The 27,156-nt window shown below is 42.5% G+C and overlaps 2 protein-coding genes across 4 annotated transcripts in view; one reads left to right on the top strand and one right to left on the bottom strand.

Moving 5' to 3' along the window:
• The window catches only part of vegfc (vascular endothelial growth factor c), a 222,495-nt gene that overhangs the window by 131,296 nt on the left and 64,043 nt on the right, over positions 1–27,156 (top strand). For 2 of the 3 annotated variants that reach the window (XM_059974303.1, XM_059974302.1), the window contains one exon: positions 2,961–3,168. In XM_059974303.1, the coding sequence (XP_059830286.1) occupies positions 2,961–3,168 (208 nt within the window). Of the gene's footprint in view, positions 1–2,726; positions 2,869–2,960; positions 3,169–27,156 lie in introns of those variants that run through there. The other variant, XM_059974304.1, reaches the window with a different exon arrangement.
• LOC132396611 (uncharacterized) lies at positions 5,441–10,914 on the bottom strand. The gene is made up of 2 exons (XM_059974300.1): positions 10,612–10,914; positions 5,441–9,926 (listed from the first exon to the last, which is right to left on the bottom strand). Exon 2 carries the CDS (start codon positions 9,343–9,345, stop codon positions 8,068–8,070), a length of 1,278 nt encoding a protein of 425 aa, XP_059830283.1. The 5' UTR covers positions 9,346–9,926; positions 10,612–10,914; the 3' UTR covers positions 5,441–8,067.

The following is a 27,156-nucleotide window of genomic DNA, read 5'->3' as shown; positions in this document are numbered from 1 at the left end:
GTCTGTGGGTTTGATGGTAAGGTTGGGATTGGTGTGAACAGAGTGGAGGGCAGTGCCTTCAGAGAAAGTAAGGTCATCCTGGTGAATCATCTCTGCAATCTCTCTAGTACAATCACATCCTTCCTATAGTGTGGTAACCAGAAGTGGGCATACTACTCCAAGTGAGGACTAATCAGGGCTTTTTGTGTAGCTGAAAAAAATCAAATCTTAACTCTAATTCTTAATTTTAACTCTAATAAGTCTTAATTCTGCACTCTAACCAATGGAAACAGACATGTCTTAATCTTTTTCACCACTCTGTCTACCTGTTCACCACATTCAGCGATCTATGAACTTAAACCCTAAGATCCCTATATTCATCCCCTTTCCTGAGCATCCTACCATTTACTGTACATGTCTTATACATACTGGACTTTCCAAATGCACCAACTTCTACTTGTCAGGATTAAATTCCATCTGGCAAGACTCTTCCCTACTTTCTACCAGATCTGTTTCCTGGAGCAACTTTGGACAACCTTCCTCCACAACATCGCCAAATGTGACGTCATTCTCAATTTTACTGACAACTAGTGCTGCATTCACCACATCCTCCATAGTATCCAGGTCATCTTCAGGGAGTAGTGCCCTAGAAAAGTGGCGTCCATCAGTAAGGACCCCCGTCACACAGGACATACCTTCTTCTCATTGCTACCATCAGGAAGGAGGCACACATTCATCGATTCAGGAACAGCTTCTTCCCCCCTGCCACCAGATTTTTGAATGGTCATTGAAGCCATGAACACTACCTTTCTACTTTTCATTTCCTATTTTTGCACTATATATATATAGTTTTTTCTCTCTATTATCTGCAGTACCACCGATGCGGCAGGGAGGGCCTCAAGATGGCTGTGGCTCAAGAGAGGGGAGCCATGGAGTCATGTGTAGCTAGCCATCTGGACACAAGCTGGGGTCTGATCTGCCCTGGCTGGGTCACCTGGAGGATGGTGTATGATGTTGAAAGACCCGAAACACCCGATGATTCCAGGAACATCACTGATGATGTGTCCAGAAGCATCAGTAGATGTATACACACAGTGTAATGCATTGTACTGCTGCCACAAAGTTAACAAATTTCATAACATCATGACATACGCCGGTGATATTAAAGCTGATTCTGATTCTGATTCAAGTCATTAATGTGTATCGGATATAGTAAAGGGTTGCAGCCATACATCATTAGTCTCAGATTTCCAGTTAGAAACACTACTCTCTCTCTCCTATCACAAAGCTGTTCTTGGATCCAACTAGCTGGCTTGCCGTGAATCCCAGACACCTTCATCTTCTGAAATAGCCAGTTGTGCAAGGCCTTGACATATGTTTGACAGAAGTCCATAGTTACAAAGTCTTTCTCCCTGCCTTCTAAGTTACCTGTTCTAAAAATTCATTCAAATTAGTGAGGTAGGATTTCCGCTGAAGAAAGCAATGCTGATAATCCCTTATTGGCCCCTACCTTGTCAAATATACATAAACCCTAGCCCGTAAGATTTTCTCCAATAATCTTCCTACTCCTGATGATGTAAGGATGAATGGAAGTAAATAGTGTTTGATTAACATTTGAAATATAGTATTCAATTTATTTATAACGGTGTGTTAAAATCAGTAACTGGGACTACAGATCCATAATTCCTTGAAAGAGGTGTCACAGGTAGATAGGGTTGCAAAGAGAGCTTTTAAAAAGTTGGGCTTCATAAATCAAAATATTGAGTACAAGAGCTGGGATGCTGTGCTGAATATTTATAAGACATTTGTGAGGCCCAATTTGGAGTATTGTGAAGAGTTCTGGTCACCTGCCTACAGGAAATATTTCAATGAAAATGAAAGAAAACAGAGAACATTTACAAGGATGTTGCTGGGATATGAGCACCTGATTTATAGGGGAAGGTTGAATAGGTTTAGGTCTTTATTCCTTAGACCGTAGGAGATTGAGAGGAGGTTTAATAGAACTACACAAAATAATGAAGGGGATAGGGTAAATACAAGCAGTTTTTTTTCCCACTAAGGTTGGGTGTGCCTAGAACTAGAGATCATGGGTTAAGGGTAAAAGGTAAAATGTTTAAGGGCCACATGAGGGGGATCTTCTTCATTCAGAAAGTGGTGAGAGTGTGAGACGAGCTGCCAGTGGAAGCGCTGGATGCTGGTCCGATATCAAAATTTAAGAGGAATTTGGATAGGATGGGAAGGGATATGGCAGAATACAGTTCAGGTGCAATTCTAGGCGGTATAATAGTTTTAGCATGGACTAGATGGGCTGAAGGGCCTGTATCTTTACCATAGTGTTCTATGACTCTATGACTATACCTTTTCATGACAAAAGAAAAGTAGCTTATTATGTCAGATAACTGCTTGTGAAATAATATTTTAAAACACATCCATAAAATATGCATGATTAGACCTGCAGAAGCAAGTAGTACTTCAAGAAAAAAAAGACACAACATGAATATAAGGTGAAGAGCAGTACCTATTTTTATTAATAAAGGAGCGGAGGTGTTCTTAGGTTAGAAAGCACTCAAACACCAGTAGGTTAATAAATTCCAGTATTAACAATAACTCTCAGTACATAAGTTCTTTAAATAGTTTGAATTCTCTGCTGGCCTGGGTGGAAATTAAATCACATTGTCTGGGTCGTTAATCCAAACCCCTACCTCTCTCTGACGTTCTTTGTAGAAGTGTGCAATTTAACTTTTGTGTATTATGAAGTTTATGAGTAGATTTTTTTTACATGAACATCCCAAAGTGATCCAAAGACTCCTTCAATAATTCAGGGCGGGTCAGCTACAAATCATTCAAAGCCACACTTTAGAGTCTGAATTGGTCAAGTACTTGAATCGCGTAAGTAGGGTGACCCAGTTTCTCTGTCTCTTTAGGTATGGGTGCCCCAGATTGTTGTCTGCTTAACTGACGATCTCTGTTTTCCTCACCAGGGTCATATGAGCAGTGAGCTGGAGCAGCAGTTACGGTCCGTATCCAGTGTGGATGAACTCATGACGATATTTTACCCTGAGCACTGGAAAATGCTGAAATGCCAGTCAATGAAAGGGTGGCCACAATACAGGGAGTCTGGTCTCGGCACAGTAGCAGAGGAGCCTGTGTCATTTGCAGCAACTTTTTACAACCCTGAGATTCTAAGAAGTAAGTCACACCTCTGAAGGTGAACTTTTCTTTAGCGGGAAGTGAGGCTTTGGAATGAAATGCCAGTAGTTTTAAAGTGCCTTTCAGTAATTTTATAACATCCACTTTCTTACAGTTATATTCACAAATACATGGGCAAAGTTTTCAGGTACTTAGTGAAACAAGAAACAGATGGTGCCTGATCTATTGAGTGCTTCCAGCAATTTTCTGTTTGTTTTGTTTTTATTTCAGACTTCCAGTATTTTCAAGTAGATCTGAACCCCCTTTAGTCTGGAAGGGCTAAATACAGGTTGTTGCTGCTAGTTGTGACTGTCACAGATTGATAAAATTATAAGCTCATGGAGGGTTTTTTTCCATTTCCCAGCCAATTAGCGTTCTGGGAATGGTCTTCCTGCTTATGAAACCTAAATATGCAGTGTGAATTTCTTCTAAGCTTAGTTAAACAAAAAGCCCTTTGAATACAAACAAGAGAAAATCTGCAGATACTGGAAATCCCAGTAACACACACAAAATGCTGGAGGAACTCAGCAGACCAGGCAGCAGCAATGGAAAAAATTGTGATGAAGGGTCTTGGCCTGAAACATCAACTATTTACTCTTTTCCTTAGACGCTGCCTGGCCTGCTGAGTTCTTCCAGCGTTTTGGGTGGAGTCCCTTTGAACACAATCGTGTTTCACCAACAAAGGGGTTCAGTTCTGAATTTCACTGCTGCTTGTGTGGAGTTTGCATGTTCCCCCTTGTGACAGCATGGGCTTCCACTGGATGTTTTAGTTTTCTCTCAATTCCCAAGGAAGGGCCCATAGAGTCTGCTGCATTCCATCATGGCAGATGCATTATCCCACTTATTCCCATTCTCCTTCCTTCTCTCCGTAACCTTTGACGACGTGATTAATCAAGAGCTATCAAACTGTGCTTTAAATATACCAATGACTTGGTATCCACAGCCATCTGTGGCAATGAATTCCACAGATTCAGCACCCGCTGGCTAAAAAAATTCCTCCTCATCTCTGTTCTAAATGGAAGAGCCCCTATTCTGAGGCTGTGCCCTCTGGTCCTGGACTCTCCCACTGTAGGAGACTTCCTCTCCACAGCCACTCTATCTAGGTTTTTTAAACATTCAATAGATTTCAATAAGATCCCCACTTATTCTTCTAAACTTCAGTGAGTACAGGCCCAGAGCTAACAAACACTCCTCACAGGCTAATCCTTTCGTTCTTAGAATCATTCTCGTGAATTTCCTCAGCAATGCCAGCATATCTTTTCTTAAGTAAGTGGTCAAAAACTGCTCACAGTGCTCCAAGTGCAGTCTAATCAATGATATATAAAGCTTCTGTATTACATACTAGTCTTTGGTTTGCTGGTGGTGGGGGGGGGGGTCGTTGCTTTGCTGTTCCTTGTGCGTGGGAGTTAGGGGGACTTTGGGGTTTTAACATTTAACTGTCATTCATTCTTTGGGACACTCCTCTGTTTTCATGGATATGTGTGAAGATAAAGAATTTCAGAATGTATATTGTATCATTTCTCTGACATTAAATGTACCTACTGAAACCTATTATATTCTAATTCTCTTGAAAAGAATGCTAACTTAGCATTTGCCTTCCTTACCAATGACTCAACCTGCAAGTTAACCTTTAGGGAATCCTGCACAAGGACTCCCATGTCCCTTTTCACTTCTGATTTTTGAATTTTCACCCTCCCTGCTTCCTGAACAGTACCTGTTCCTCCACCTATTTTCGTATCATCTGCAAGTTTAGCCGCAAATTATGCAATTCCATTATCCAAATCATTGATATTTAACATAAAACGAAGTGGTCTCAACACACATCCCTGTGGAACACCACTATTCACTAGCAAACAACCAAAAAGGGGCCCCCTTTATTCCCAACCTTTGCCTCTTGCCAATCAGCCAATCTTCCATCTATGCTAGTATCTTTCCTGCATTACCATGGGCTTGTTCAGCAGCGCCAAGTGTGGCGCCTTGTCAAAGGGCTTCCGAAAATTCAAGGGAACAACATCCACTGACTTTCCTTTCTATTCTGTCTGTTATTTCCTCAAAGAATTCCAACAGATTTATCAGGCAAAGTTTCCCCTTAAGGAAGCCATATTGACTTTGGCCTATTGCAAAAGACAATAGACAATAGACGCAGAAGTAGACCATTCGGCCCTTCGAGCCTGCACTGCCATTCTGAGATCATGGCTGATCATCTACTATCAATACCCAGTTCCTGCCTTGTCCCCATATCCCTTGATTCCCCTATCCATAAGATACCTATCTAGCTCCTTCTTGAAAGCATCCAGAGAATTGGCCTCCACTGCCTTCCGAGGCAGTGCATTCCAGACCCCCACAACTCTCTGGGAGAAGAAGTTTTTCCTTAACTTTGTCCTAAATGACCTACCCCTTATTCTCAAAACATGCCCTCTGGTACTGGACTCTCCCAGCAGCTGGAACATATTTCCTGCCTCTATCTTGTCCAATCCCTTACTAATCTTATACGTTGCAATCAGATCCCCTCTCAATCTCCTCAATTCCAGCATGTACAAGCCCAGTCTCTCTAACCTCTCGGTGTAAGACATTCCGGACATCCCAGGAATTAACCTTGTGAATCTACGCTGCACTTCCTCTATAGCCAGGATGTCCTTCCTTAACCCTGGAGACCAAAACTGTACACAATACTCCAGGTGTGGTCTCACCAGGGCCCTGTGCAAATGCAAAAGGATTTCCCTGTTCTTGTACTCAATTCCTTTTGTAATAAAGGCCAACATTCCATTAGCCTTCTTCACTGCCTGCTGCACTTGCTCATTCACCTTCAGTAACTGATGAACAAGTACTCCTAGATCTCTTTGTATTTCTCCCTTACCTAACTCTACACCGTTCAGATAATAATCTGCCTTCCTGTTCTTACTCCCAAAGTGGATAACCTCACACTTATTCACATTAAACATCATCTGCCAAGTATCTGCCCACTCACTCAGCCTATCCAAGTCACCCTGAATTCTCCTAACATCCTCATCATATGTCACAATGCCACCCAGCTTAGTATCATCAGCAAACTTGCTGATGTTATTCTCAATGCCTTCATCTAAATCGTTGATGTAAATCGAAAACAGCTGTGATCCCAATACCGAGTCCTGTGGCACCCCACTAGTCACCACCAGCCAATCCGAGAAACACCCATTCACCGCTACCCTTTCCTTTCTATCTGCCAACCAGTTTTCTATCCATGTCAAGATCTTCCCCCCAGTGCCATGAGCTCTGATTTTACCCACCAATCTCCTATGTGGGACCTTATCAAATGCCTTCTGAAAATCGAGGTACACTACATCCACTGGATCTCCCCCATCTAACTTCCTGGTTACATCCTCGAAAAACTCCAATAGATTAGTCAAGCATGATTTGCCCTTGGTAAATCCATGCTGGCTAGGCCCAATCCTATCACTGCTATCTAGATATGCCACTAATTCATCTTTAAGAATGGACTCTAGCATCTTCCCCACTACTGATGTTAGGCTGACAGGACGATTGTTTTCTCCCTGCCTCCTTTCTTAAAAAGTGGGATAACATTAGCCATTCTCCAATCCTCAGGAACTGATCCTGAATCTAAGGAACATTGGAAAATGATTACCAATGCATCCTCAATTTCCAGGGCCACCTCCTTTAGTACTCAAGGATGCAGACCATCTGGACCTGGGGATTTGTCAGCCTTCAGTCCCATCAGTCTACTCATCACCGTTTCCTTCCTAATGTCAATCTGTTTCATTTCCTCTGTTACCCTATGTCCTTGGCCCATCCATACTTCTGGGAGATTGCTTGTGTCTTCCCTAGCGAAAACAGATCTAAAGTACTTATTAAATTCTTCTGCCATTTCTCTGTTTCCCATAACAATTTCACCCAATTCATTCTTCAAGGGCCCAACATTGTTCTTAACTATCTTCTTTCTCTTCACATACATAAAAAAGCTTTTGCTATCCTCCTTTATATTCCTGGCTAGCTTGCATTTGTACCTCATTGTTTCTCCCCATATTGCCTTTTTAGTTAAATTCTGTTGTTCCTTAAAAATTTCCCAATCATCTGACATCCCACTCACCTTAGCTCTGTCATACTTCCTTTATTTTAATGCTATGCAATCTCTGACTGCCTTTGTCAACCACTGTGACTCCTTTCCCCCCATTGAATCCTTCCTTCTCCGGGGAATGAACTGATTTTGCACCTTGTGCATTATTCCCAAGAATACCTGCCAGTGCTGTTCCACTGTCTTTTCTGCTAGGATATCCATCCATTTAACTTTGGCCAACTCCTCCCTCATGGCTCCATAGTCTGCCCTGTTCAACTGCAACAATGACACCTCCAATCTGCCCTTATCCTTCTCAAATTGCAGATAAAACTTATCATATTATGGTCACTACCTCCTAATGGCTCCTTTACTGCAATATCACTTATCAAATCCTGTTCATTACATAACACTAAATCCAGAATAGCCTTGTCCCTGGTCGGCTCTCATACAAGCTGTTCCAAGAATGCATCCCATAGGCACGCTACAAACTCCCTATCCTGGGGTCCAGCACCAACCTGATTCTCCCAATTCACCTGCATGTTGAAATCCCCCATAACTACTGCGACATTACCTTTGCCACATGTCAATGTTAAATCCCTATTCAACTTGCACCCAATATCCATGCTACTGTTTGGGGGCCTGTAGATAACACTCATTAGGGTCTTTTTGCCCTTACTGTTCCTCAGTTCTATCCACACAGACTCTACATCTCCTGATCCTATGTCCCCCCTTGCAAAGGACTGAATCTCATTCCTCACCAACAGGGCCACTCTACCCCATCTGTCCACATTTCTGTCCCTACGATAGCACGTATACCCCTGTACATTCATTTCCCAGGTCTGATCTCCCTACAGCCATGTCTCCGTTATCGCAACAACATCATAGTTACCCTTTTGCACCTGAGCTTCAAGCTCATCCGCCTTATTTCTGACACTTCGTGCATTCAGATATAGAATTATTAGCCCATTTCTCCTCTCTCTGTTTAAATTGCTGCCTATTGTGCTTAACCCAGCTCCCTGAATTCCCACTGGGCTATACGCCCCTTGAATTTTGTTGTCCTTCCTAAATTTACTTATTCTTTCTCCACATTCAACTCCATGTTCTGTCAGACCATCCCTTTGTACATGTGTCCTCCTTATCACTTGTTCTGCCTCACCTTTCTCTACTACACACTTAATATTCCAGAACCGTGTAGTCCCCACCTGTCCTTTATTCTTCATCTCACTATCCTCTCTCGCATTCTGGATCCCTGCCCCCTGCAAATTTAGTTTAAACCCCTCCCGAGAGGCACTAGCGAACTTTCCTGCAAGAATGTTAGTACTGCTCCAGTTCAGGTGTAAACCGTCCCGTCGGAACAGATCCCACCTTCCCTGGAACAAAGCCCAATTATCTAAAAACCTGAAGCCCTCCCTCCTGCACCATCCTCTCAGCCACGTATTAATCTTTACAATCTTTCTGTTCCTTGCCTCACTTGCACGTGGCACAGGTAGCAATCCTGAGATTGTTACCCTGGAGGTCCTGCCCTTCAGCTTCACACCTAACTCCCTGAACTCACTACGCAGGACCCCCTCACTCATCCTACCCACATCGTTGGTCCCTAGATGGACCACAACATCTGGGCTCTTGCCCTCCCTCTTGAGAATGACCTGCACCCGATCTGAGATGTCCCGGACCCCGGCACCAGGGAGGCAACATACCATCCGAGACTCCAGATCTTCCCCACAGAATCTCCCATCCGCCCCCCTGACTATAGAATCCCCTATCACTACCGCTCTCTTCTCTTCCCTCCTCCCCTTCCTAGTCGAGGGTCCAACCTCAGTGCCAGAGACAGGACCACTGCAACTTGTTCCTGGTAGGTCATCCCCACCAACAGTATCCAAAACGGTATATTTACTGTTGATGAGAACGGCCACAAGGGTGCTCTGCTCTCTCTGTCTGCTCCCCCTGCCTCTCTTGACTGAGACCCATTTGTCTACCTCCTGTCTTTTCAGTGTGACTACCTCCCGATAACTCTTATCTATCTCTGCCTCTGCCTCTGATCCGTAGTTCATCCAGCTCCTGCTCCAATTCCCTAACTCGGTCTGATAGGAGCTGCAGCTGGATGCACCTTTTGCAGGTGTGGTCATCAGGGACTGCTGTGTTGACCCTGACCTCCCACATACTGCATACGGAGCACACCACTGCTCTGACTGTCTCCCCCATTACCTGATCCCAGATTAGTCAGAATAAATGAAAAAAAGAACCTACCGACCTTACCTTTTTTTTTTACCTCAGCAAGCACGTACTCAGGCTCACTGATTTCCTCTCACCAAATTCCCCTTGCGCCAAAGCCCGCTGAGCCAAAGCCCAGCACTCCACTGCCCGCTAGTGAAAGTGGGCCTCTTTTTAAACCCCGCGCTTGCCGCTGACGTCACCCACGCCTGCGCAGTTTTACCTTCCTCCTCAGGTACTGTCCAGGTAGGTCCGACGGTCTCGGCCTACCTACGATGGCTGATCCTCCAATCCTCCGACCTCCAGTCGTCTGTCGACCTCGAGCACTCCTGACTCCTGCTCCGCTGCCCGTACCGACACTGCCCGCTCCTAAAAGTGGGCCTCTTTGTAAACCCCATGTAAGTTGATGTGCAAGTTGGTAGCTTAATTATCCACTGTAAATTTCCACTGGTGTGTACTGTACATTACTGTTACATTCTGGGCGAAGTTGCCAGGACTGTGAGGAAAATGAAATGGGATTAATGAGGCTAATTTAAATAGACGGTTAATTTTAGGTATGGATTTTATAGAACAATCTATTTTCCATGCTCTTTGATACTTTAACTTTAATGACCTCTATGTACAGTTTCATGCTCACATTTGAGTATTTGTCTGATTTCAGTTTGTTTTTTAAAGTTTTATGGTACATATTTTAGGACAGTTTCTTGTTATGTCTTCTCATCTATCTTCATCTATTTATATGGAATATAATCTTTTACGTATCGTATCTTAATTGACCATGTCTGAATTTTCAAAGGCAACCTTGATAATGCATCTATAACAGCAAAGTGCTTTGACTTCTTTATTCGATTACATATCAAACCAAGATAAGAGAACAGCCCATGTTTACATTTTGATGAAGCCATTGCCAGGATTATTGACTAAGCACAAGCAAAAGGTGTCTGGAACATGAGGAAAATAGAAGCCACCAACTCCGTGTGGGCTTCCTCTGCGTTCTTTGGTCTCCCCCTACATTCCCAACTTGTGCAGCTTGGTAGTTTAATTGGCCACTGCAAAGGGCCTAATGCCATGCTGTATCTTTTTATCACTCCACAGTCACATTCCTGCTTTCTCTCCTCATAATGCCTTGATGCCTTTTGTGTCTTTAAACCTAAAGAAATTTCCCACCATCTCACTCCTACATTTGTATGCTCTTCTCATGAGCATGTGGGTTTCCTCTGGATGCTCCAGTCTCTTTGCACATTCCAAAGGCGAGTTAGGAAAGTTTCGGCATGCTGTGTTGGCGCTGAAAGCAGGTAACACTTGTGGGGTGGCCTCAGCATAATCCTCAGATGATGCTGGTCACTGACGCAAACAACACATTTTACTGTACATTTCAATGTACATGTGACAAATAAAGTTAATCTTTAATCTTTTAATCTTTGCATATCTTACTACATTTTCAAATGCAAGGTCAGTGACCAATGATGTGCCGCAAGGATTGGTACTGGGTCTGCTGTTTTCCATCATTGATATTAACAATATGGATGAGAATGCTGGTGGTATAGAAAGAATGTATAACTTCTTACTATTGAATATATAGAATGCTTGTAGATAACACTAAAATTAGTGGATAGTGGATAGTGAAGGTTATCTAAGACTACAAAAGGAGTTTGATTGACTGGGCCAGTAGTCAAAAAAAAATTACAGATGACATTTAATTCAGAAAATTGCAAGATTTTTCATTTTGGTAAGACAACCCACGGCAGATTGTGCACAGTAAATGATAGGCCCTGAGGAGTGTTGTAGAATGGAGAGACCCAGGGATGCAAGTAGTTTCTGAAAGTGGCAGACAGGTGAGATTAGGTAGTGAAGAAAGCATTTTGCAGCATGATGGCACAGATGAATGAGTGGCTGAGGAAGTGGTGAAAGGGGCAGGATTTCAGATTTCTGAATCACTGGGATCTCTTCTGGGAAAGGTATGACATGTACAGAAAGTATGGGTTATTTCTGAATCCAAAGAGAACCAATATTGTTGCAGCACACTCAAAATGCTGGTGGAACACAGCAGGCCAGGCAGCATCTATAGGGAGAAGCACTGTCGACGTTTCGGGCCGAGACCCTTTGTCAGGTTCCACCAGCATTTTGTGTGTGCTGTTCGAATTTCCAGCATCTGCAGATTTCCTTGTGTTTGCTCAATATTGTTGCAGGTATGTTTGCTAGAGGATTTAAACTAATTTGACAGGGTGATTGGAAACAAAGTGATAGGGCTGAGGATGGGACAGCTGATATACTAGTAGATGCAGTGTGTAATGGGACTGTGAGAAAGGACAGGCAGATGATAAGGCGAAATTACAGTCAATAGGATGAGATGAAGCATAGCAGTGGAGCAAAATTTTAAAATGTGATGAATACAGGACTGAAGGTGTTATATTTGAATGCACACAGTATACAGATTAAGACAGATGATTTTGTGGCGGAGTTAGAGATTGGCAAACATGACGTTGTGGGCAAGACTGAGCTGTGGCTGAAAAAAGATCACAGCTGGGAGCTTAACATCCAAGGATACACATTGTATTGAAAGAACAGTTAGGCAAAAGGAGTGGGTTGGCTCTGTTGGTGAAAAGTAAAATCAAATCCTTAGGAAAAGATGATATAGAATCAGAAGGTGTAGAATCCTTGTTAAGGAACTGCAAGAATGAAAAGACCCAAGAGGGAATTTAATACAGCTATATGTGCAATAGCCAGGATATAGGATATGTTGAAATGGGAGACAGAAAAGGCATGTAAAAAGGGCAATGTAACAACGGTCATGGGGATTTCAGTAAGCAGATAGGTTGGGAAAATAAGCATGTTAGTGCTGGATAACAAGAGAGGGAATTTGTAAAATGACTCTAAGATGGCTTTTTTGAGCACTTGTGGTTGAGCCCACTAGGAGAAAGGTAATTTTGGATTGGGTGTTGCATAATGAACCAGATTTGATTAAGGAACTTAAGGTAGAGGAGCCATTAGAAGGCAGTGATCAAAATATGATAGAATTCATCTTGCAGTTTGGGAGGGAGAAAAAATGTCAGATGTATTAGTCTTACAGTTGAGAAAAGTGAATTGCAGAAGCATGAGAGAGCCGCTAGCCAAAGTTGATTGGAAAGAGACATTAGCAGAGAGAATGGCAGAACAGTAATTCAGAAAGGTGCAGAAAAGATACATCCCAAAGATGAATACATATCTTAAGGGATGGATGAGGTAAACATGGCTGATGAGGCAAGTCAAAGACAGCATAAATGAAAAATGACGATGATGATGATGGCGTCACCTCAGGCCTGAGAGGCCAGCACCGAGCATTTTCATGCCTGACAAGGTGCAGAACGAAAGACTGTGTGGCGCACCCTCCTCAAACAAACATTTTGTAGTATTTTTCTGTATTTTACGAAGTCGAGTTGCGAGCTCAACACTCAACCTAGCACAGATGGAAAGCATACTCAGGAACGGCCCGACTGGAAGCCTACTCGGGAATGGCCTGATGGGATTCGAACCTGGGAACCTCCGTTCCGGAGTCTGGCGCTGATGTCATTGCACAACCTGCTGAGCCTCAAAAGGAAAAAGAGAGGGCATATAGTATGGCAAAAAAAAGTGGGAAATTTAAGGACTGTGAAACTTTTGAAAATCAACAGAAAACATAAAAGTCATAAGGAGAGAAACAATGGAATATGAAGGAAAGTGAGCCAATAATATAAAAGAGGAAATCATAAGATTTTTTTCAGATAAATACAGCGGATATCAGACCATTGGGAAATAACAGTGGACAGGCGGTAATGGGGGACAAAGAAATGGCAGACAAACTTAATATGTATTTTGCATCAGTCTTCACTGTGAAAAACACTAGCATTCTGCCAGAAATTTGTGAGTAACAAGGGGCACAAGTGAGTGTAGTTGCTATTAAAAAAGAAAAGGGTGCTTGGGAAGCTGAAAGGTCTAAATGTAGATCATTTCTGACACCTCCCTCCACTTTCTGAATCTCTGTTTCTCCTTCTATAGAGACAAAGTGTCGACTGAGATCTTTTATAAACCTACCTGTCTCTTATAAAGATGCTGTTCCCTTTTCTTTGTTCCTTCATCTCAGCTGCATCTGTTCCCCAGATGAAGCTTTTCTTTCCAGGACATCAGACATTTCCTCCTTCTTCACAGAGTGAGGTTTCTCTTCCTCCACCATGGATGCTGCCTTCACTCGCATCTGCTATATTTCCTATAAATCTGCATTTACCCCATCCTCCCACCACCTTGACAGTGATTCCTCCTGTCCTTACCTACCACCCCATGAGCTTCCGTATCCAACACATCACTCTCCACAACTTCCACCATCTCCAAAGGGATCCTACCACCAAATATATCTTTACCTCCCCCTCCACAGGGATTGCTCCCTCAGAGATCCTCTTTTCCATTCACCCCTCCCCACTAATCTCCCTTCCAGCACTTATCCTTGCAAGTGGCCGAAGTGCTGCATGTGGCCATTCAGCTCCTCCCTCACCTCCATTCAAGGTCCCAATCAGTTCTTCCAGGTGAGGCAACACTTCACCTGCAAATCTCTTGGGGTCGTCTATTACATCTGGTACTCCTGATGCAGCCTCCTCTAAACTGGTGAGACCTGTTGTAAATTAGGGGAGTAATTTGTCAAGCACCTCTGATCCATCTGCCTAAAGCGGTAGGTCCTAGTGGCCAAGCATTTTAATTCCAATTCCCCTTCACGTTCGACATGTCAGTCCATGTCTCCTCTTGTGCAACAATGAGGCCGCCCTCAGGGTGGAGGAGAAACAGCTTATATTCCATCTGGGTAGCCTCCAACCTGATGCTATGAACATTAGTTTCTTCTTCTGGGAAGATTTTTTTCTCTCCCCTTCCCTTCTTCTATTCCCCACTCTTGCCTCTTACCTCTTCTCACCTGCTAATCACCACCCCATTGTGCCTCTCCTTTGGTCCACTGTCCTCTCAGATTCCTTCTTCTCCAGCCCTTTACCTTTTCCACCTGCCTGGCTTCACCTCTCACCTTCCAGCTATCCTTCTTTCTCTTCCCACCCCCAGCTTTTTATTTTGGTGTTTTTCCCCTTCCTTTCCAGTTCTGAAGAAGGGTCTCAGACTGAAATGTCGACAGTTTGTTCATTCCCATGGAAGCTGGCTGACCTGCTGAGTTCCTGCAGCACTTTGTGTGTGTTGTTTTGGATTTCCAGCATCTGCAGAATTTCTTGTGCTAAAGGTAGATAAGTCACCTAGATCAGATTGACTATACTCTAGGGTTTTGAAAGAAGTTGTGGAGTTATTAGTAATGATCTTTCAAGAATCACAACATTCTGGAAGGATCCAGAGGACTAGGAAATTGCAAATGTCTCTCCACTTTTTAAGAGGGGATAAAGGTTGAAGAAAAGGGAATTATAGGGCAGATAACCTGACTTCAGTGGTTGGGATGAAGTTGGAGTCCATTATTAAGGATGAGGTTTCAGGGTACTTGGAAGCACAAGATAAAATCAGACAAAGTCAGCATGGTTTAGTTAAAGACAAACCTGTTGAAATTCTTTGAGGAAATAACAGGCGGGGTAGACAAAGGAGAGCCAGTGGATATTTTTACTTGGATTTTCAGAAGGCCTTTGACAAAGTGCCACTCATGAGTCTGCTTAACAAGATAAGAGCCCATGGTATTACAGGAAAAGTGCTGGCATAGATTGGCTCACTAGCAGGAGGCAAAGAATGGGATTACAGGGAGCCTTTGCTGGTTGGCTGCCGGTGGCTAGTGGTTTTCCACAGGGGTTCATGTTGGGACCACTTCTTTTCATGCAGTATGTCAATAATTTTGATGATAGAATTGATGTCTTTGTGGTTAAATTTACAGACAATTCAAAGACAGGTGAAGGGCTGGTAGTGGTGAGGAAGTAGAAGGGCTTATACAGATTGGGAGAATGGACAAAGAAATGGCACATGGAATATAATGTAGGGAAATGTATGGTCATGCATTTTGGTAGAAGGAATAGAGGTGTAGACCCCTTACCCCATCCCTATCTATAATTTTAGTCCGGTTCTCTTTCTCTCTCTTTTTCCCCCTTCACTATAATCTCCTCCCAGCCCTACCTTTCTTTCTCTTTTATTTCCCATAATTCTCCACCTTCCTCCTAGCCCATTTCTCCTCAGCCTATCACTTCCCAGCTCTCTACTTCATCCCTCCCCCCCACTTCTTATCCCCCCTCGACCATCCCATGTTACTTCACTCCTGATGAAGGGTTTCAGCCCGAAATGTCGCCGCTACCTCCTCCCATGGATGCTGTCTGGCTTGCTGAGTTCTGCCAGCATTTTTTATTTTTTAAAATTTATTTCCAGCATCTGAAGATTCACTCGTGTTACCTTCCAATCAGTTTACTGGGCCTGCTGGCATCACCCACATTGATGCCATTGCCCCAGGACACCACCACATAGAAGATTGTACTGGCGACAACAGACTGGTAGAACATGTGAAGGAGAGGTCTGCATACTCCAAAGCACCTCAGTCTCCTCAGGAAGTAGAGGTCTGGCATTCTTGTACATAGCCTCTGTGTTGATGCTCCACTCAAATCTATCACACAGGCGCACCCCTAGGTACTTCTCAACACATCCATGTCCTCACCATCAATAGTAACAGCGAGCAAAGCAGGCTTAGTCTTGTTTAAAATTCTTCTTAAAATTGTCTTAATGGTGTTGAGCGGCTGATGATTCAGCTTGCACCACTTAAAGTCTTCCAACAGGGCCTTGTATCCTCCCGTTGTACATTCAGCTATTGCTGAGTCATCAGAGAATTTCTGCAGTTGAAACAAATCAGTGCTGTATCTAAAGGATGTAATACTGAGGCTCTATAAGGCATTGGTCAAACTGTACTTCAAGTACCGCATTGGAGAGGGTCCAGAGAAGGTTCACAAGAATGCTTCCAGAAATGAAATGGTTAACTTACAGTATGAGGGGTGTTTGATAGCCCTGGGTCTGTACTCAATGGAATTTAGTAGAATAAAGGGGATCTCATTGAAGCCTATCGAATATTGAAAGGCCCAGATAAAGTGGAGGTGGAGAAGATGTTTACTCGAGTGGGTGAGACAAGGACCAGAGGAGAGGGCACAGCCTCAGAATAGCGGGACATCCATTTAAAACAGAGATGAGGAGGAATTTATTTAGCCAGAGGGTGGCGAATCTGTGTGGATAGCTGTGGAAGCCTATATTGAGTATACTTAATGTAGAGGTTGGTACGTTCTTGATTAGTTAGGGTGTGATAGGCTACGGAGAGAAGGCGGTAGAATGGGGTTGAGAGGGATAATAATCAGCCATGGTGGAATGGCAGAGAAGGCTTGATGGGTCAGATGGCCTAATTCCATCATTCCGCCATTCCATCATGACTAATTTATTATCCCTCTTAATCCCATTCTCCTGCCTTCTCTCCGTAACCTTTGACGCCTTACTAATTCTGCTCCAATGTCTTCTGGTCTTATGCTTCTTCAGATTTGGCACAGAAACCCAATATACCTTTAGTTAGCTTACTTTATACTCACATCCATTCACAGTGCCGAATATGTGGAGTTTATATTGGCAAGGGTGGTAGTGTTTCACTGGGGTTAAAGTCCTGAACCAATTTCCAAGCTGCCAGTACAAACAAGATGTTGGCCATGAAACAGTGACTTGATCAGCGATTCAACACAGGATCTGCAAGGGCATAAGTGCAAGGGGAAAATTTACTTTCTGCAAGTTAGGTGTAGTGAATCATAAGCATTGCTCTCTTGAGATTAGATAATGATTTATTTAAATTGTACACTGGAGATTTTTTTTTATTCAAGAGTGTTTGTCTCATCATGGTCTGGCACTGAAAAAGTATGCAAACCTCGTTGAATATTAATACATTTTTAATGCAGAATTCCTCCAATTATGAATTATTGAATTAATGAGACACTATTGCCCCATTTCTCTACCTCCATTGATTGAAATGATGCTCCTGCATTTATTCAAAAACCCTTTTGCTTCAGGGAAATAATTGATAATCGGATTATTATGACATCATGTAATGAATTACAATGAAATTCTTTGATTTTCATGCCTTCCATACAGATCATTTCAACACATTGGTACATCGAGAGAAAAGAATTGACAGAATAAAGTGTTCCAGTTGCATAGAAAGTGCAGAGCAGGCGGACAATAAGGTGGAAGGACACAATGAGATAGACTGTGAAGTCAAGAATCTACCTAGCGTACAAGGGGTCCATTTAACAGCAGAACAAAGCTGGCCTTGGGTTTGGTGGCATGACCTTTCAGAGTTTTGTACCTTCTGCCTGGTGGGGTGTGGGGGAGACCACAAAACCATAAGATATAGGAGCAAAATTAGGCCATTGGGCCCATCGAGCCATTTCATCATGACTGATCCAATTTTCTTCTCAGCCTCAATCTCCTGCCTTCTCCCCGTATCCCTTCATGCCCTGACCTGTCAGGAATCTATCAACCTCCGCCTTAAATATACATAAAGACTTGGCCTCCACAGCTGCCTGTGGCAAAGAATTCCACAGATTCACCACTCTCTGGCTAAAGGAGGGCAGGAGAAGAGAGAATGTCCAGATTGGTAGAGGTCTTTGATATCGTTGGCTGCTTTACCAAGGCAGTGAGAATGTAGACAGAGTCCATGGAGGAGGAAATTGGTTTCTGTGATGTGCGGAGCTGTTTCCATGACTGTTTTGCAGTCTCAGGAAGAGCAATTGCCATTCCGAGCTGCCGTGCACCTGGTTAGGATGCTTTTTACTTACAGAATTTCTTTAGCTCTCAAAGGAAGTAGAGGCTCTGGTGTGATTTCTTGGTGCCTATATAACGCTTACTTATAATGTGTGAGTTCGATGTGAGTAGCCATTTTTACTTTTTGTACTCATCCATTAGAGAACAAGGATAGGAATACAATCAGTGGCCACTTTTAAATATCTGCTGCACCTAATAAAGTGGACACTGAGTGTATGTTCATGGTCTTCTGTTGCTGTAGTCCATTTATTTCCAGGTTTGATGTGCTGCATGTTCAGAGATGCTCTTTGGCACACCACTATTGTAACACATGGTTATTTGTGTTATTGTCAACTTCCTTTCAGCTTGAACCAGTCTGGCCATTCTCCTCACACCTGTCTCATTAATGAGGTGTTTTCACCCATAGAACAACTATCCAATGGATAGTTGTTGTTTTTCACACTTTTCTTTGCAAGCTCTAAAGACAATTGTGCATGAAAACCCTAGGAGATCAAGAGTTTCTGAGGTATTCAACTTCTGGCACTAAGAATCATCCCACAGTCAAAGTCGCTTAGATGACATATCTTCCCCATTCTGATGTTTGGTCTGAGCAGCAACTGAACCTCTTGACCCATGTTCATATGCTTCTATGCATTGAGATGCTGCCACATGATTGACTAATCCCACACCCCTCCCAGGACACTCCACCCACACCATTTCCAACATCCTTTGCTTCTGCAAGATCTACAAACCCTCTCCTCCCTGCATTGACAAATACAGCACCATGCAAAATTCCTAGACACTCTATCTATATATACATGTCTAAGACTTTTGCACAGTATTTTATGTCAAAGGATTAGCACTTTTCTTATACCAATGTAAATATTCTTCCATTGACTATATTCTCACCTATTCCTCATGTCCCACAAACCCATTAAGAGCTATCGGTCTCTGCTTTGAGTGGAAGAATGAACTGAGATATGAACTCCAAATACTCACAATTATCTGAGCAAGGCCTCGTCCAACTGCTTATTATGGCCCGCTGTCTCCCAATCTAGATTAAACAGAGATATCCTTTCAATAACCTTGCCCGGTTATTCAACTACCAGCAGTTTAATGCTAGGGCACTGGCTGATCTTTGTCTATCCCTGTGGCTGGTGAGTTGCCCCTGAGGCCTTGACTTAAGTAGGGAGAGTAAATGATGGGATGGAGGTTTGGCCATAACTTGCTGGGTTTGCCAGATCAAAACCACTGACACCATCTGCCCTTTAAGATACTTGAGGCTTAGAGCTGCCTCCATTTGAGCAAAAGCAGGCCGTTTAGCTGAAATACTTATTAGAAGCTATCTGTGGAATGGATATCCATCCTTGACCAGGATTGTCAGACACTTGGTATAGCAGCAGCTCTGGATGCACTGTCTGTATTTCTCAGCTTCAGTCTCAGGCAGCAGTAAAGTAGAGATGAACTACAAGGCACAATGCTCTTGTGTTGCGTATTTAGCAAAACTATCTATACCAGGGCTTCCCAACCCTTTTTTGTAACGCCATTGCGCGTCACCAAAGACTCTGTCAAATTTCAGCAGATGGACCATGGAGATCATTCTCAATGGTTGCATCACCTGGTCTGGAAGCTCCAATGCACAGGATCAAAAATTGCTGCAGAGCGTTGTAGCCCCAGCCAGCTCCATCACAGGCACAAGTCTTCTCACCATCAAGAACCTTCAAAAGTCTGTACCTTAAGAAGGCAGCATCCATTATTAAGGACCTCCACCATCTAGAATATGCCCTCTTCTTATTCCTACCTTAGGTAGAGGAGCCTAAAGACCCACACTCATCATTTTAAGAACAACCTTTCTCTATGCCGTCAGTTTACTGAATGGCCCACAAACACAACCTCACTAATTGGCTCTCTTTTTACACTATTTATTTTATTTTATGTGATTTTTATTGTAATTTATAGGTTTTTATCTCTGTTCTGCTGCCACAAAACAACGCATTTCACAATATATGTCAGTGATAATCAATATGATTCTGATTCAGTGGATTGTTTCCCCGAAGAGCATTTGTGAATTTTTGATTCTGAGCAATTTGCAACAGTACAAGGAAAGAGTGAGAGAATGGGCCATATGGGATTAATCGAGGGAAGACCTCCATCAATTTAGTTCTTTTAGGCCGGGAATTGTTAATTGTTCATTGATTTTATAGTTCTATAAACTGTCTGTGACTGTGGTCCCAGAGAAAAATATGTATTTGGAAAAGACTCCATTAAACTGGCATTAGATTGGCATGGGAAAAGTAGCCCCAATCCAAGGTTCTTTGGAAGTTAAGAATGAGGCATTACACTTGTTGCTTACGATCATGTTACAAGAACAAAAAAGACGAAGGGAGCAGAATCATGAGGAGGGACAATGAAGAAAGAGACCAGGGAAAGAGAAAGAACAGAGGGAAAAGAGTAGGGGAAGAGACAGGCAGGGAAAGAGACAAAGTAAACTAAGTGTGGTCTTCTTATAGCAGACTATTGACTATTGAATTTCAATTGAATTTTTGACAGTTAACAGCCAAATTCAAGTAATGTGACACTTCCTACTGAAACCAAAAAGACCCTAGGAAAATAGAATGGTGACTGTAAACTTTGAGAAACTCTGAACAATCACATGTACATTATGTTATATATGTGATTATATAAAAATACAAACTAATGTAAGAAAGATAAACTACAAGAAAAATAGCAATTTCATATCCCTTCTGTGGCATAAATATTTATTGATTGCACATTTGATAACTGGAATGAAAGATTGAAATACAGCCAGGTGAACTCTATGAGTACCACAATACCAACTGCCAGTGATCATATTGTTGGTGGTCTTGGTTAGTCTGCACTCTTTACAAAAAGAAAAAAAAACTTTTTTTTAATTTCAAGTTTGTATTTATTAATAATACAGAAAAATACTGTTCAAAGAGGTCGCTCCATCAATCCTCCAATTCACACCTGTTATTTGTCTACCTATTTGTGAAGACAAGAAACGTTTGAGAGCACCTTCCACAGTTCCATAATCTCCTAGGAGGCGTGATGTTCAATGAATTGTGGCTACTGTTTCAAGAAACCCGCAGCTAACTTGCACACAGCAAGGCCACGCAAATGGCAATGTGGTTGCAATGAGATATTCTGTTGTAGGGCTGGTAGGGCTGGTGGGCCAGGGGAACAGGGCTACTCTGTTAGGGCATTCTAGGATTAGAGTGAATCTAGATGTCCGGACCATAAAAGTATATGTACAGTACATATGTGTACTCTATTCCAGTTGTAATGTAGAACACATTCGGTCCGTCCACAAGCAGGATTTCCCGGTGGCCAACCATTTTAATTCCAATCCCCACTCCCATTTTGGTATGTTGGTCCATGGCCTGCTCTACTGACACGATGAGGCCACTCTCAGGTTGGAGGAGCAAACCCTCATACTCTGTATGTGTAGCCTTCATCATGATGGTATGAGCATCGATTCCAGTAATGTTCCCCCTCCCCTTTGCTCTTTTATCGTTCCCCATATGGCTCTCCTCTTAAGCTTTTTTCTTCTCCTCACCTGCCTATCACCTCCCCCTGATGCCCCTCCTCTTTCCCATTCTCCTCTCCTATTCTTCCTCTTCAGCCTTTTGCCTTTTCGACTTATCATCTCCCAGCTTCTCACTTCATCCGCCCTCCTCTACTCAACTACGTTGCCCCTTGCCTGGGGTCACCTATCACCTTCTAGCTTGTGCTCTTTCCCCTCCTCCCATCTTCCTATTCTGGCTTCCTCCCCCATCCTTTCTATTCCCGATGAAGGGGCTCAGCCCGAAACATCATCTGTTTATTTCTTTTCATAGATGCTACCTGGCCTGCTGAGTTCCTCCAGCAGTTTGTATGTATTACTCCAGTTGTAACATATGGGCCCAGATTATGCTGAGGGCCTGCCGGGGTTTCTCAGTGCAAGTGCCAGTGTACTTTTGTGACTCCAGCAAGATGCAGAGTCCTTAGTTTGCTGACTGAGTTAATGCAGCAATTCACTCACCATCCTCCAGTGTTGGACCTTGCATGGAGTTAACAATGCCACAGAAAATTACTGAGATCCACTAACAATTTTACCCGGGAACTTGGGCCAGCTCAGCATTTGTGAGCCTAAAGTAGAGCTAGAGGGAGGGTAATAAAATACTGTACTTAATATTTATCTGTATTTGGGTTTTATATTTTAATAATTTGTAAGTTTTATGTTCACATTTTTCAAAGTTCTAAGTACATTTATTATCCAAGTATATATACTATATACATCCTTAAGATTAATCTAAAATAAATTATAAAACTGAATTTTGCTTTTATTGGACTACTGGTGGTTCTTTAGAGAACTATGATTGAGCTGCAGTGTATCACAGATCATTATTATCTACTGCATCTAGTGATCATAATGCCATTGGTATCAAAGTAAATATAGAAAAGTTTAGGTCTAGTCTGTAAACTGGAGACACTAGTCTATTCTATTCTATAAACGTCTATTCCAAACTAAGGAAGTAAATCTGGCTATTTTGATTTATCATTTCTGATTTCCATGTATAATTGTATGATATTGCCAAACTTTTAACCTACTCTAAGATCAATCTAACTCTTCCCTCCTACATAGCTTTCCATTTTTCTATCATTCAAGTGCCTATCTAAGAGCTTATTAAATGCTCCTAATGTATCTCCCTCTACCACTAGCCCTGTGAGGGCATTCCACTCTGTGTAGAATGCTTACCCCTGACATCCCTCGCCCCGGCAATTTCCTCCAGTCACTTTAAAACTATGCCCTGTCATATTAGCCATTTCCACTCTGGGAGAAAAAGCCTCTAGCTATCCATCCAATCTATTCCTCTTATTATCTTGTACACCTCTGTCAAGGCACCTCTTGTCTTGCTTCACCCCAAAGAAAAAGGCCTAGCTTGCACTTTTATACCTTTTAGTTAATGACAATTCCATATACTGTATTTAAAAAGAAAAAAAAATTACATTATGATTGAATATTTAACTTTTGCTTTCAACTGTTTCCAATTACTGCAACTGGAGTTTGTCAAGTGTATTCAGGGAAGTTTCCTTAGTAAGTACATAGAAGTTCCAACTAGAAAGAGTGTGATCCTAGATTTCCTATTAGGGAATGAGCAGGTGACAGTAGTTTGTGCAGGTGAACACTTTGCATCCAATGATCACAATGCCATTAATTTCAAAATCGATATGGGAAAGGTAAGTCTCGTCTGAGGGTTAAGATTCTAAATTGGAAACAGGCCAATTTTAATGGTATCAAAAAGGATCTGGCAAATGTGGATAGGGACATGCTGTTTTCTGGCAAAGGTGTACTTGCTAAGTGGGAGGCTTTTAATAGTAAAATTTTGAGATACAATGCTTGTACGTGTCTGTCAGAATAAAGGGTAAAAACAACAGGTTTAGGAAACCTTGGTTTTCAAAAGATATCAAGGCCCTGGTTAAATAAAAAAAGCAAATGCATAGCAGGTATTGGTAGGTAGGAACAAATGAGATACTTATGGAGTATAAAAATGGAAGAGAACACTAACTCAAGCGGGCTAAGAGAAGGCATATGGTTCCCTAGCAGGAAAAGGAGAAGCCCAAGGGATTCTACAGATAGGTTGAGAGCAAAAGGATTGCAAGGGACAAAATTAGTTCTCTGGAAAATCAGAATGGTAATCTATGCATGGAGCCAAAACAGATGGGGGAGATCTTAAATGAGCTTTTTGCATTTGTATTTACTCGGGAGTCTATAGAACTGAGGCAAAGCAGCAGCGAGGCCCTGGACCCTATACGGATCACAGAGGAGGAACTGTTTGCTACCTTGAGGCAAATTTGAGACAATAAATCCTCAGGTGTTCCTTCAGCCCCTGATGCGGAAGGCTCATGCAGAAATGCAGGGCTGTTAGCAGAGATATTTAAATTATCCTTAGCGACCGGAGATATCCCAGAGGATTGGAGGATAGCTAATGTTGTTCTGTTATTCAAGAAAAGCTCTAAAAATAAACCAGGAAATCACATGCTGGTGAGCCTGACATCAATAGAGAGAAAGTTATTGGAAGGTATTCTAATGGACTTGATATATGAGTATTTAATAGACATGGACTGATTAGGGATCGTCAGCATGGATTTGTGTGTGGTAGGTCATATCTAACCAATCTTTTCTAGGAAGTTACTAGGAAAGTTGATGAAGGCAAGACAGTGGATATAGTCTACAAGACTTTAGCAAGGCATTCCACAAGGTTCTGAATAGGAGGTTGATCAGGAAAGTTCAGTCGCTTGGCATTCAAGATGAGGTACTAAACTGGATTAGACATTGGCTTTTTGGAAGCCAGAGAATAGTAGCAGATGATTGCCTCTGACTGGAGGCCTGTGACTAGTAGAGTGCTGCAAGGTTTGGTTCTGGGTCTGTTGTCATTTGTTATCCATATCAAGGATCTGGATGATAATGTGGTTAACTGGATCAGCAAATTTGTGGATGATGCCAAGACTGGGGGTAAAGTGGACAGCAAGGAAGACAATCAGGATATGGACCAGCTGGAAAGATGGCAGATGGAACTTAATGCCGACAAGTGTAAGGTGTTACATTTTGGTAGGACCAACTAGGGTTGGTGTTACTCAGTGAACAGTATAGCACTGAAGAGTGCTGTAGAACAAAGGGTTCTGGTACACAATTCAATGAAAGTGGTAGCGCAGATAGATAGGGTTGTAAAGAAAGCTTTTGGCACATTGGCCTTCAATGTAGTGGGTTCAGGAGAAGGGATGTTACGTTGAAGTTGTTTATGGAGATGGTGAGGCCGCTTTCGGAGTATTGTGTATACAATATCTAAAATGCATCTTATGGAAATGTTTGTTTGATGATGAACTTCAATAAAAATTAAGTTACAAAAAAAAAGAAAGAGTATGGAAAAAATTTACAAGGATGTTGTTAGGACTGCAGGACCCGAGTTATAAGGGAAGTTTGATTCAGTTAGGACTTTATTCTACGGAACGTAGAAGATGAAGGAGAGACTTGAGGGAGGTAAACAAAGTTATGAGGGATATAGGCAAGGTAAACGTATACAGATTTTTCCACTGTGGCACTACAACGAGAGGTCATGTGTTAAGGGTAAAAGGTGAAAAGTTTAAAAGGAACTTGAAGAGAAACCTCTTCACTCAGAGGCTCCTGTGTGTGTGGAATGAGCTGCCAGTGCAAACAGTGTGTGTTAGCTTGATTTCAATAATTTCAGAGATAGTACATGGATAGTAGGGGTGTGGATAGCTATGGTCCCAGTGCAGGTCAATGCAAGTAGGCAGTTTAAATGGGTCAGCATGGATGAGATGGTCCAAAGAGCCTGTTTTTGTTCTGTACTGATCTATGACTCTATATACAGGAATGGTAGAAGGTCATAGTTAGAAGGCTGCTCTAAGAGTTTGTGGGTGAGGCCGTAGTTCCCAATGCCTGTGGCCCAACTGCTGCCGATAGCCCACTGTGTCTTCCATGCATTGATGACCACAGGATCACGGTAGGGCAGAATTTAGTCCTGTTGCAGATCTGACCCAAGCTACGTGATCACTGTGAACCAGACATTGAACCATACAGCACGGAAGCAGGCCCTTTGACCTATTACGTCCATGCTGCTCTTATTGCCGGCACCAGGTTCTATCTTTCTATATCGTGCCCACTTACGTGCCTCACAAGACGCTGAATATTCATTCTGTTGCTCTGGATTCTAGCATTGGTGATCTCTTGTGTCCCTATTTAAGTGCACCTTTATATGTGGTAATTGTATCTGATTCACCATTTTTTCTGGCAACATTCCAGATTTCCACCATTCTGTGTGTAAAAAAAAACTTCTCTCAAATCCTCTTTAATGTTCCATCCTCTTACTTTAAACCAGTGTCCTCATGTTTTTGATAAACCTGCTATGTGAAAGATTCTGACTATGTACGCATGCTAAGCCTCTTATAACTCTAGAATAGAAATTTACTGTCGTTCCTCAAGACGAGATTGTGGTGCTATTCCAGTCAGTGCAAAGCAGATATTTACAATGTATGCAGTATGGCTTAATTTAAAAAAGATATATAGATCTCTATCAATTCAAAATAAAACCATTTTTTAATATGTTTTCTATGTCAGAGTCATCTGGAAGCTTTGAAAATGCTGTTGTTTACATCTAGCTAAGTCTGGCGGGGTGGGAGTGCTTGGAGAGAGTGTCTTTTGCCACATGCCAATAGTATCCCTAGTTGCTTGATAAGATTGGCAGGGGATGTGTGGGAGACTTGACCACACTGATCGAGAATGTCACCAGCTCCAGGTCTCGACACTCAGTTTTGTGGGACGGTGTATTTACAAAGCTCCAGAGAAAGGAAGTTTGTGGGAATGGGGAATGCAAGTGATTGCGTCCCACTCAGAAAAATCAGGGTCATCAAACTTCCTGTTGCTGGTCATTGAGTAGTTTTTTTTATAGAGAAACAGGCCCTTTGGTAAATCTAGCTCATGAAGACCTATTTGTGGATACAGTCAGTGGTCACTATGTAAAGTACCCCCATACCTAGTAAAGTGGCCACTGTGTACATGTTCATGAGGTTCTGCTACTATAGCCCAGCCACTTCAAGGTTCGACGTGTTGTGCATTCAGAGTTACTCTTTTGTACACCACTGTTGTTAAAGTGTGGTTATTTGGGTTATTGTCGTCCTGTCAGCTTGAAACATTCTGGCCATTGTACTCCGACCTCTCTCATTAACAAGACATTTTCGCCCACAGAACTGCTGTTGACTGGATGACTTTTCTTTCCCATACCGTTCTCTGTAACTCTAGAGGCATTTGTGTGTGAAAATCCCAGGAGATCAGCAGTTTCTGAGATGCTCAAACCACCCCTTTTGGCACCAACATTCATTCCACAGTCAAAGTCACTTAGATCACATGTCTTCCTCCTCCTGATATTTGATCTGAACAACTGAAGCTCTTGACCATGTCAGCATGCTCTTCT

This window comes from Hypanus sabinus, chromosome 7, assembly GCF_030144855.1.
Source record: "Hypanus sabinus isolate sHypSab1 chromosome 7, sHypSab1.hap1, whole genome shotgun sequence".
NCBI classification, from domain to species: Eukaryota; Metazoa; Chordata; class Chondrichthyes; order Myliobatiformes; family Dasyatidae; genus Hypanus; species Hypanus sabinus.
This window is presented reverse-complemented; position numbering and strand designations above follow the sequence as displayed.

Excerpts from the sequence above, each read along its gene's own strand:
- LOC132396611 (XM_059974300.1), bottom strand. The coding sequence starts at position 9,345 with ATGACCACACCTGCAAAAGGTGCATCCAGCTGCAGCTCCTATCAGACC.